This window comes from Eupeodes corollae, chromosome 1, assembly GCF_945859685.1.
Source record: "Eupeodes corollae chromosome 1, idEupCoro1.1, whole genome shotgun sequence".
Taxonomy (NCBI): Eukaryota; Metazoa; Arthropoda; class Insecta; order Diptera; family Syrphidae; genus Eupeodes; species Eupeodes corollae.
In genome coordinates, this window is record NC_079147.1 from 4,825,296 (window position 1) to 4,837,365 (window position 12,070).

The window sequence follows — 12,070 nt, forward strand, 5'->3', positions numbered from 1 at the left end:
GCACTTGCATCTTCGGGAATCGCTGTTACTTTATAAGAAGGTGGTGGGACCGCACACTCTGCATTGAAATTGCCATTGAATGTACGGCGGATTGAAACTCCAACTTACAATATTTCGAGAAATTCTGCTATGGCGAAAGTTCTACGATTAACGTCAATTATTTTATGGGATGAGTACACAATGGCAAATAAAAAATCTAACAATGCAAGATTTAGGCAGTAATCAACAGCTGTTTTGGTGGTGCTCTGATATTGCTGTCAGATGACTTTCGTCAAAAATTAACACCGAACATTAATATATGCGTATTCACCTACAAAATGATGCAACTGCCCATGAGTTATCAAAACAATTTTTAGAAATTGGTGATGGCAAAACACCAATGGACAAAACCAACGAATTGATTACTTTACCGAACAATTTTTGTACAATTGCGCAATCTATAGATGAGTTGATTGAATGTGTTTTTCCGAATATTCTTCAGAATTAGAGAAATCATGATTGGTTGAGAAAACGCACCATTTTAGCACTGAAAAACAATTATATCAATGCCATTCATTTTCAAATTCGATCAAAACTGCCAAGTGTAGTCACGACATCTAAATCAATTGACAGTGTTATGAATCAAGATTTTTTAAGTTCATTGGAACCAGCTGGTATACCATCGCATTGCTTGAATCTGAAAATTGGTTCTTTGATTATATTATTCCGAAACATTAATCCACTAAAACTGTGTAAGTGTATAATGGCACCAGATTGGCAGTGCAAAAGTTTTTGCCAATTTGAATGAAGCTACAATCTTAACTGGTAAATTAAAAGGAGAAGTGTGTTTGATACCGAGGATCCCTATGATTCCAACTTATATGCCATTGGAATTCATTTATCATTTGCGACATTCATAAATAAGGCCCAAGGGCAAACATTTCACGTTTGTGGTGTCAATTTGGAGGATTCATGTTCTTCATATGGCCAACTTTATGTTGCCTTTTCCAGAGTCGGTACCTTCAACTGTTTATTTATTCATGATCAAAATGAAAAAATCATTGCAATCAATTTTTTTATTATGCAAATGCTGATTTAAAAAAAATTAGAGAAAGTGTCGAAGAAATCGTGCCTAAAAAAAACTCCAAGTGGAAACAATAATAATTCACTTCCCCCCTATGCAGTGGAAGCAATAAAATAAGAAACAAAAATAGAACCCAATAGATAAGAACCAGGGACGAATACTTCCTCTCTGAAATAGCATAGTATCTTCTGATGAAGTTGAATTTGTTTTAAAATGTCTTAAGACCACAAAATCTCCTGGATTTGACGGAATTACTAATCTTTTTTAAATAATCTTCCAAAAATAGGTATAAGATACCTCAAAAACTTGTTTAACAATTGTTTCAAAACAGCTTACTTCCCCACAGAGTGGAAAGCAGCCAATGACATTCCTATCCATAAGCCAGGAAAAAGTTTTAGTGACCCTTCTAGCTACAGACCAATTAGTTTGTTGAGCTGATTAAACAAATGTTTAGAAAAACTTATAAAAAACAAACTGGTTCTGCATGTAGATCAATTTGATATCTTACCACCAGAACAATTTGGCTTTAGAAGGTACCGAATTGACAGAATAACAAAGTTTGTTAAAAATAACTAGTCTTCAGTAAAGAGCACAGGAATGTTACTTCTTGATGTGGAAAAAGCATTTGACACTGTCTGGCATGAGGGCTTGATTCATAAGCTCGTTACCTTGATACTTCCCATGTATATTGTAGAAATTATTTTGTCATTTCCCTCAAACCAAAAATTTAAAGTCTGTGTTAACATATAGTACACTGAAGAAAATAATATCACTTCAGGTGTACCGCAAGGGTCAGTTCTAGGTCCATTTTTTATAACATATATACTTACGATTTTCCTAAACTTCAAAATTGTCAAACTGGAATATTTGCTGATGACACATACGTTTATTCATCAGATTCAACAGGTTTTTGCATTAAAACAAACTTCCAATCTACTCTGAATATTATTCAAATTTATTTCAATAATTGGAAAATAAAAATAAATACATCAAAGACACGGGCTCTTTTTTTACGAAAAAATGGTAACCTTGTTTACTGCCATACAATAGCCTTCCATTGAACGGAGCGACAATTGAGTGGAGATCAATTGCTAAGTATCTTGGGGTACACCTGGATGAAACATTGACGTTTAACTTACATATTCAGCAAACATTAAATAAGCTAAACATTCAACATTGTGATAAAAACACTTTAAGCTTTGATAAATTCCAAGTCTGAAATAAGTGCATAAAACAAATTAGTGAAATTTAAGTCTATTTTCCAAAGTATAATTTTCTATGGTTTCCCTGTCTGGGGAAAATATACCAAAACTCATATACAAAAATTACAAATAATGCAAAATATAATATTACAAATTATACTTAATCTTCCCTGGCACTTTTCTACAGAAGAGCTTCATAGAATAGCAAATATTGAAAATTTTCCTGTAAGCATTTCGAAGTTACAAGACCGTAATATTTTATCGTGTAATTGTTCAGATAACAATTTAATCTCAAACTTAGCTGCTTAAGGTGTTAGTAAAAAAAATTGTTTTTTCTTGATTTATTTATTAAGAAATGAGTGTTACATTTATGTAATTAATTATTATTTATTTATATTGTAGTATCATAAATTGAAGAGACCAAGTGTAAGAAGACCATTACAGTTGGTTTCCACTTCAACGATGGCAGCTACGCCTTACTTTATAAAATTAAAGCCAACTTCATTGTAAAAGTAAAATAATCGCAGCCAACTTCATGAAAACGAAGATGAATTCATTCGAATTCGAGACGCCAACAGCTATTGACGCCATTTTTTAGGATATTTTGCTTACAAGAAAACTAAATTATAAATTAAAAACAGTTCAATAAACGTGTGAAGCAACTAAACTTCTTTGTATTATAGTATACTTTTTTTTCTATTTGTTCTTGTTATTTATTTATTTGTTAGTGTATAAAATTTTTTGCTAATTTATTTATTTGTTTAATTTTTTATTAATTTATTTACTTCCTCGTTTGTATTTTATTATTTGGTATTCTATTGTTGACTCTTTTATTTATTTTTATTTATTTATTCTTTAATTTATTTATTATTATTTATTAATATGTACTTTTTTTTCTGTGATACATAAATATAAACAACATCTTAAAACCGTTTTGTATTCCCCACTTCTCTCTTCCTATGAACAAATTTCTAATGTCTAATTAAGGTATTTTTGGTAACTTTTTCTTCAAAATATAATAAATCTGTGGTATAAATTGAATGCTAATTATATCTCAGTAAATTGTGCAATCTAGGTTTATATACAAAAAAATGATTATAAGAATTTCAGTTACAATAAAGATCTATCCATTTATCGCTGCTGTAAGTGAAAGTGTTGCCGAAGACCCGAATGCGTAGATTTCTAGCTCACACAACAACTGAAGCCAGCTGACTATTTCCAACAGGCGATGGACGGTGATTTTTTTTCCAACAACATTTTCTCCAACCACGAATTACATTTCTCAATAGATGGGTATGCTAATTAACAAATTTGTCGTATTTGCGGTTCTGAGAATCCTCAAGTAATTGAAGAGAGGCTAGAACATCCGAAAAAGGCACTGTTTGTTGCACTCTTTGGTCCGGAGATGTGATTGGACCATTCCTCTAAAACGTAGATGGAACGGCTGTAACCGTCAAATCGTAGCGTTATGGTCATATAATAACCCACTTAGAGAATATGTGATTTCAACAAGACGCTGCCACATGCCACACAACTCAAGCGAATATGGCCTTATTGCAAGAGACATTTCCTTGCCGCTTAATTTCTCGTCGTGGCGATATCAACTGGCTGCCAAGATTATGTGATTTGACTCCACTGGGTTTTTTTGGGCTACGCAAAAGACCAATTTGTGTCAAAAAGTGGTCGAAAATCACCTCAAAAGAATCGATGGTTGGAACAATTCGCGTGGTGGTCATTTAAATGATGTAGTGTTTCTCATTTCATGTCAACGTTCAAACATTACAATAGTTTATATTTGTTTTATTTACGTTTACCTTTGAAACCGTAAAATAAATAACACTTTATATACAAATAAAATACAGTCCATTGTGAATGTAAAGCTTATAAGTTTTTAAATAAATTCAACATAAAGATTGCATACATTGAAGTCGCTTTTCTTATAATCATTTGAGACGTCTTGCATTATAGGCAATCATTTAAAGTCTTCGCAATCGTTTTTGCATTCTTTTACCGCTTTCGCAGTCGCCGTCTTCGAATTGTTTTCAATTCCTTGAAATCATTTGCAATAACTTTTAAGTATTGCAAAGACTCTTAATGGTTGCATCGATTCTCAAAAATGATTGTAAGAAAAAACGGGTTCGAATTATCGGTGATTTCAATATTTTAAATCCCAATATAAAAGTAATTTCAATGAATATCGTTGAAGTATGCGTTATCAAAGATTGCAATCTTTAAACAAGTCTAGGACTGGAAGCCTATCAATTTTAAGCGATAGCTTTCGAAACCGAAAGTTTTTTTCTAAAAGAAATCCACTGAGAGGTCTGATATCTTTTATAATCTAAGTTTTTTCTTAATTTAATTAACAACATCTACAAATTGTGGGGAAGGTGGTACGGACCTGTTGCTCTTCCAACTAATTTATACTGGTGTACATGTACAATGTACACATGTACTTTTGATGAAATGCATTATATCTATAGGATTGAGAAGGTGTATTGATGCCAAAACTTTTATTGCGTTTGAGAGAACGATATTCTGACTTAAACACCCAAGGGATAATAGTTGTGTTAATAAAGTTTATTGATTCATGTGGCAGAAAATGTATATATAAAAGGGGTCTGAACTGCCTGAACATGCGGTAGAATAAATATACAAAAAAAAAGAACTTTAAATGCACAAAGGATAATGTAAAAGTTTTGCAGAGCAAACGAAAACAACTTTTCTGGTTTTGAAAATTCATCTCTGACTGTGATTTCGAATTAAAAGTTAATTCTCAACGTAAAACTGTCTGACTGTCTAAACAAAAATCTCACATACGAGTAGATATGTTATGTACATTATGCTGATGGGTAATTTTCTATTATTGAGTTTTTGAATAGCAACTCTCAGTGTCTCTGTGTATAGTAACTGTAACTACACAATTGGGATATTCTTTTGTTGATTGTTTTCATTGGAATATAAAAGAAAAATGTTTAGAACAAAAATAAAAACAAAAAGGTAAACAATGAGTAAGTAGGTATCTACAAGGGGGTTAGGGAAGGTAGGTAAGTCCTCAAAAGACAAGCTGTCGCAGTCGCAGTTTTGTTTTCAGACAGATAATGAGACAGTCGACATAAATTTAACTGGGTTTTCAGTACAAGATACAATGATTGCGCAATTAGATACTTTAACAAACTTTTATACTAGAGCCAGTTGCTGTATATATTGACAAGTGTGTATTCACAGATGGAAAATGTTTTCAAGTGCAGCTTTATGTTAATGAACAATGAAGACTGTGATTATACTGAAAGCAGAAGGTTAGGGTCTTTAAACCTTGAATGCTTTTAGTTGAATTTTCATAGGTTATCGTTCTTATCTTCATATTGATTGAACTCAAGACATTTAGGATTACAGTCCTACGCACTCACCATCACGAGTTTATTATTTAACTTTTGGAGGATTTTATCATATTTGTTCCAGTTTTTACTAAAAGTTCCCCTTATACTTTGTCTAATTTTGTTTACAAATGTAATAATGCATTCAGACAAAATAAGTTAAAAACTTTTTCCAGGTCCAAGTATTTAGATATACAAATGGCCTAACTTTAAATTGAAACATCATTGAAGGTTAATTATGTTTATCCCAATTTATGAAGTGTTAAAAGTGTTCAGAGTGTTCCAATAAGAGTTTTCATTTCATTAATATTTTACTTCATTAAAAAGAATATTCCATTAAAAATGGATATTTGGATATCGGCTTAATGGCCACCACCCCTACGGTACTTCCCGAAGGCACAAAAATAGTTAAGCTTAACAGTTTCAATGTTAAAGTGTGTATCGTTATGATTAAGTAATGGCTTAGTTATTAACTGCTGGAACACAATGCAAAAATCGGAGCCACAGCCGGAGCCGGATTCGGAAAAGCTGTCACAGCTTGTCGTACGTTAACAAAAAGTACGCACACAAAACGTCGTACGACATTTTGACGTTTTATATAGATTTAGTTGTAATTTGAAATCGTTGATTTGATACTTATCATTTGGTTTGCGTTTGGCTGAGTTTTAAAGTTATTTAATAAAATGGATTTTGAAAACGAAGATATAGTTTTAATAGTGTCTCTTTTTGTAATGTCGTATATTTATTTAAAATACTAAAGTAAAGTTAATAAGGCAATCTAGAGCCAGAAGAGTAATTGAAAATACATTTGAAATCCTAGCGGCTCAATGGCGAATTCTCGGAAATGCAATTGAGTTTCATTTGGGCCGAATACTTTCCCCCAACCTCCTCATCATCGCATTCGGCTGCCTGTCCAGACACAGGTTTTTTGGAGATGGTTCTGAGCAGGTGTCTATCAGACTTCTCCACTTTTTTTTTAATGAATTCCACAAAACAAAACATAAATTCTAAAAATTAAAACAAACAACATCACACAAAACATACTTGGCATATTCAACTGTTGGGTTTATTTGTTTTTGTAGTATCTTTTTTCCAATTTCCAAAGGACGTCCCTTTTACTGGCGCTTGGATATCTTTTTCGAATTCATCCATTTTGTTTTCTTTAATTTAATTTAATAAAAAAACAAAAATCACGAAATCAAATTTGATGTGCCAAAAATGATAGACGTCATAAGTGTCATACGTCAAAGTTAAAAGTTGGTCAACTCTTCCGACTCCGGCTGCGCCTCCGATTCCAGTTTCGTCGCGTTGTGTTCGTGCATCTGCATTTGCATACTTTTACGAGTAATATTTGACAGGTAGTTGCTCAAGGTGCTGTGTTCTCTACTTTGTACATTTATATGCTGAGGACGTTGCTATAGCGGTTTCAGATTTCACTCTCATAAAATGTCTTAGACAAACTAATATGTACTTTGGACTGGGTGTCAATCCACACAATACTGAATTACTCCACACAATAATGAATAAGTCCTAAATAAAGTCCAACGTTCAGCTTGTCTATGTGTAAGCGGATTGTTTCACACGACTCCATTTGCGGCACTGGATGCCCTACCCTACCTAACACCTCTTAACATAATTAGCAAACAAATTTCTGCAATCTCTGCTATTCACCTCAAAGCCTGATCGCAATGGGTTGCCAACAACATTGGGCACTGCGTAATTTTTAAGTATTTAAAATCAATTCTTAAGCACACAGACTACACCATTCCCCAACTCCGATTCGACAGTAACTTCCTGATTTCTAAGCCTTCCAAAACTTTCTAGGAGGAAAGGGATTTCCTGGAAGACAAGTCGGTCCATTTTTACATAGATGGATCAAAAAATTAATGAAGGGGTTGGTGGAGGTGTGTACAATGAACAGCTGATATAAAGTCCCTCATTCCGCCTTCCCAATCATTGTAGCGTGTTATAGGCGGAGCTTTTGTCAATAAAATAAGTCTTGTCCGGGCTCAAAGCAAACTTGACATTAACATCTGATATTCGTTTTAACTCAGAAAGTCAGGCCGTTAACAAATCTCTGGACTCTGCCTCTATAGACTCTATAACAGTCCATAACTGTCAATCATCTATAATAGCGATAGCATTTATAGATATTTTAATATTCACCTTTGCTGGGTGCTGATGCGCCATAGAGACAATCCGAATATTGTAGGGTCACAAAAAACATCTGGCTTACACTAGATTTAAATCGCTTAAGGTAATTTCTATCTCTTAGCAGATCGCATATTAGCTCCATAATCGGTGTCATCTAGGAAAGCAAGGCCAGTGGCGAGCCGTATACTCAAATGAATTTTTGTCTGTACTAAGCTCTTAGCTTTATCCGATTTTCGCTAAAGTAAATATCCATTTTTTTCTGTACCAATTTCTACAACTTGTTAAATATTTGATTTGGTTCAAATATTGGCCTTACTTACATAGAGTAAGTTAAAAAAGAAAAAAAGGTCTGATCTGTCTACGTCGAGTACAGCTCGTCGTTCCATCTTCTCTTCCACTCCCCTTCGATGCATACGAGACCGTAGATCACACGAAGAACTTTTCACTCGAAACGTCCCAAGGTGCTTTCATCCGCTTTTGTCATAGTCCATGCTTCTGCACCGTATAGCAGGACGGGATGATAAGGGTCTTATATAGCAACACTTTGGTCCCTCGAGAGAGGACTTTACCACTCAATTGATTTCTTAGTCCAAGGAAACAGCAGTAAGCAAGAGTTATTCTGCGTTTGAACTTAGCCTCACGAAAGCCCCATTGACATCACGCTGAGTTCTTCCGATTATGTCAATGTCATCAGCATATGCTAATAATTGGACAGACTTTTGAAAGATAGTGCTAGTGGTGTTGACGTGTGAGCTCTGCACTATTTTTCCAAGCGCGATGTCACATGAAAGCTTATGACCATGTCTAAAACCTTTTTTGACGTCATAAGGATCTGTTAACTTGTTTCCAACCTTTATGGAGCAGAGTGAATTCTCCTTCTTTATCCTGCACAAATGGGCGAGTTTTGACAGGATTGCCAAAACTCGACATGGCTCTGTACAGATCGTCCCTGTAGATGCTGTCATATGCGGCCTTGAAAAGATGACGGGTGGCGAATTCATGTTCTTGGGTTTTTTTCCAGGATCTGCCGTAGTGTGAATATTTGATCGACTGTGGACTTTCCCTATCAGGTTGTTGACGATTTGCTTGAGACGTTCACATATTAAGGCAGTGAAAATTTTGTAGGTGATGTTAAGTAGACTGATTCCTCCATAGTTGGTACATTTTAGAGGGTCTCCTTTTTTCAGAATCAGACAAACAATACTGAGGTTCAATTTATCGGGCACGTTTTCTTCCGACCACATCTTACAGATAAGTTGGTGCATGCTCCTAACTAACTTATTTCCAGCTGCTTTAAAGATCTCGGCATTCAAGCCATCCGCTATAGCGCTATATATGGCAATCTTTATTTTGTCTATGTCAGGAGGACGTTATTGTTGGCTTTCGTCGTCTATGTTGAATGCATATTCCTGCCTGACAGCGGAATTCGGTTCATCGTCGCCGTTATAGTCTACAGAAGTGGTCCTTCTACTATTGCCTTAAGGGAATTTATTAACCAAGTTGAATTTTTTGATGCAGAAACTCAACTCAATAATGTATTCTTTCGAAATGAATTAGCTTTTAGTATTCAGTATGTGCTTCACAAATCACCTCTTGGGAATGATCCCGTATTTGGTAACGCCGAAAATGCATTTTAATACAATATTCCCACTTTTGGGTATGCTCATCACTCATCAGTTTATTCTTCTCAATTTGGAACGTGCTCTCAAGTTTAGATATTCTTTCATCGGCCGTACATCAAGAATGTGAAATGCCTTGCCTAACTCAGTTTTTCCCTGCCATTCTTCCTTATTTTGCTAACGAATGAACTGTGCTTAAGTTTCACACATTTGAAGGGCAGTTACCCCTTTTGTGTAAACTAGATATAAATATAAAAAAAAAAATTAAGATATTATTCCATCTTATGACCCATTGTTACATGTGTCTCATAATTTATTTACCCTTTTCCTTGTTTTTATCGATTTACTCAAGTATTTTAAACACATTCTATTTATGTAACGACATTACTATTTTGGTTTACTATGTTAAGGGTTTGGTCATATTCTTTTTTTAAATTTTATGATTCTTTTTAAGGTACAACGGTTCTCATACCAAACGCATATTATTTGTTCTTTTAATTTCAGAGTGATAACAAACTACTTCGTCGTGTCACTAGCAATGGCCGACATGCTAGTCGCACTGTGTGCAATGACCTTTAATGCATCCCTGGAGCTTTCCGGTGGCAAATGGCTGTTTGGCCCGTTCATGTGCAATGTTTACAATAGTCTGGATGTGTACTTTTCCACCGCTAGCATCCTGCATCTGTGCTGCATATCAGTCGACAGGTAAGTGAGTTCGTGTTGGCACACTCATTCGGATCTGAGTGAAAGTGGCTGTCCTGTCAGCAATAACACCAGAACCAGTGATTGGACATGAATCAATTAGGGATTCCTCCGCTCCTGCGGAAAGGATACTCTTCTATACTATACATACCACCATGTGTACTATAGTGTATAGTTGTTGAAATAACTATCTCTCCCCTTTCTCTTCCTTCCGTTTTAATTTGCTTGTGACACATGTAGATACTATGCTATAGTCCGTCCCCTGGAATACCCACTGAACATGACCCACAAGACGGTTTGCTTTATGCTGGCCAACGTGTGGGTCCTGCCCGCGCTAATATCGTTTACTCCGATATTCCTGGGATGGTACACGACGGCGGAGCATCTACGGGAAATGAACAAAAATCCGGACGCTTGTTCGTTTGTAGTAAATAAGGCTTACGCCTTGATATCGAGCTCTGTGAGTTTTTGGATTCCTGGAATCGTTATGGTCGTCATGTACTGGAGAATCTACAAGTGAGCAGTTTTAATTATTCCATTACACTTTTTTTTTATTCTCCTTTCGTTAATTTATTTTGAGTTTTTCTTTTTCTTCTTTTTAAACTTCTGAAGTAAATTGTCGTGCTGATGTTTTTCTGTTTTGTTTTCTTGTTTCATCAGAGAAGCAGTGCGCCAACGAAAGGCCCTTAGCCGGACGAGCTCGAACATCCTGCTGAATAGCGTTCACATGGGTCATACACAGCACGCAATCGGGAGCCACCACATGAACTACATGCATCCCAGTGAGTGCGAGCTGAATCTGGCCAGGGAGGAAACGCACAGCGCCATAAGCAATTTGGAGGTAAACATAGCAATGTACAAATTTCATGAGCAAATTGCTATTTTATGGAGGATAAATGGGCGAATAATTAAGTGGCGCTTAACTGATAGCAAATGAAAGCATTAATGCACGAAATAAGGGTTCTAAATTGGGAAGGCGCGCCGCATGGGGAAGTATATTAATCTGTTTCATAGTTTAGGAAAGTGTGGCTCGACTCAAGGACTTTTATTTGCCAAACAATGTAAATGTATACAAAAGTTTGGACTCGCTTCTTTGAACCCGACGAAGGTCAGAGTTATGAACTGATAAACTTTTCTATACCAAACTCTTACGTTGTTGTTCCTACCGTCTCTAAGGGATATTTGTTGTCAGAAAACGAGAAACGGTGGCCCATGCTATCTACTAAAGTGCTTCAAATTTATTAAGCGTATCAGATTTGCGGTTGGATACAAAGGCACATTAGATATGTATACCTAAGCCATATTAAAGATTAAACTATATACTTAGTTCCTATGGTGTTATGCATGTAAATAGGGGATATTCAGGATTTAATGAGGCCACCTAGCTGAAGGTTCTTTTTTTTAGAAGTTTGAAATTTATTCTAGCTGAAATAATTATATTCGGCTTTGATACAGATGTCGGAGAAGCCTTCTGTTTTAAATGAAAGGACCACATAACATCGTCCTCGGGAAAGATGAATTCATAATGAATTAAAAATAAAACTCACATAAGGGTCACATGTATTTCCTCTGTAAATTCAAATTATTTGGGGTTTCATACATTCTGCTCATATGCATAAAACATGGATTTTTGTTTAACAACTTTCCAAAAAAAAAAACGCCATCTGATTCCTAAAAACTAAAAACATACATTTTAGCATGTTTCGTGAATAGAGATTGATGATAGTTTAAAATATCAAATTTATGTCTTTAAAATAAGCTTTCTTTTCCAAGTTAGTCTAAATATAAGATCAGATAGGAACATGTGACCTACGAGTATTTGTAAATTTATGATTATATTTTTTTTTGCTTATTAACTTCCCATAGGAAGTTATTGTAATGGGTACGATTTGTCGAATTGAAAATGTTGACATTTCTCGACGTTTCAAGGTCCCTAGAGTCGAAATAAAAGATTTT

At 35.0% G+C, this 12,070-nt stretch overlaps 1 protein-coding gene across 4 annotated transcripts in view; it reads left to right on the plus strand.

Annotated features, from left to right (window-relative positions):
• LOC129939701 (octopamine receptor beta-3R) overlaps positions 1-12,070 on the plus strand; it is a 195,794-nt gene that overhangs the window by 163,385 nt on the left and 20,339 nt on the right. For all 4 annotated transcript variants that reach the window (XM_056047809.1, XM_056047808.1, XM_056047812.1 and 1 more), the window contains exons 3-5: positions 9,917-10,117; positions 10,355-10,630; positions 10,775-10,955. In XM_056047809.1, the coding sequence (XP_055903784.1) occupies positions 9,917-10,117; positions 10,355-10,630; positions 10,775-10,955 (658 nt within the window). The remainder of the gene's footprint in view (positions 1-9,916; positions 10,118-10,354; positions 10,631-10,774; positions 10,956-12,070) is intronic.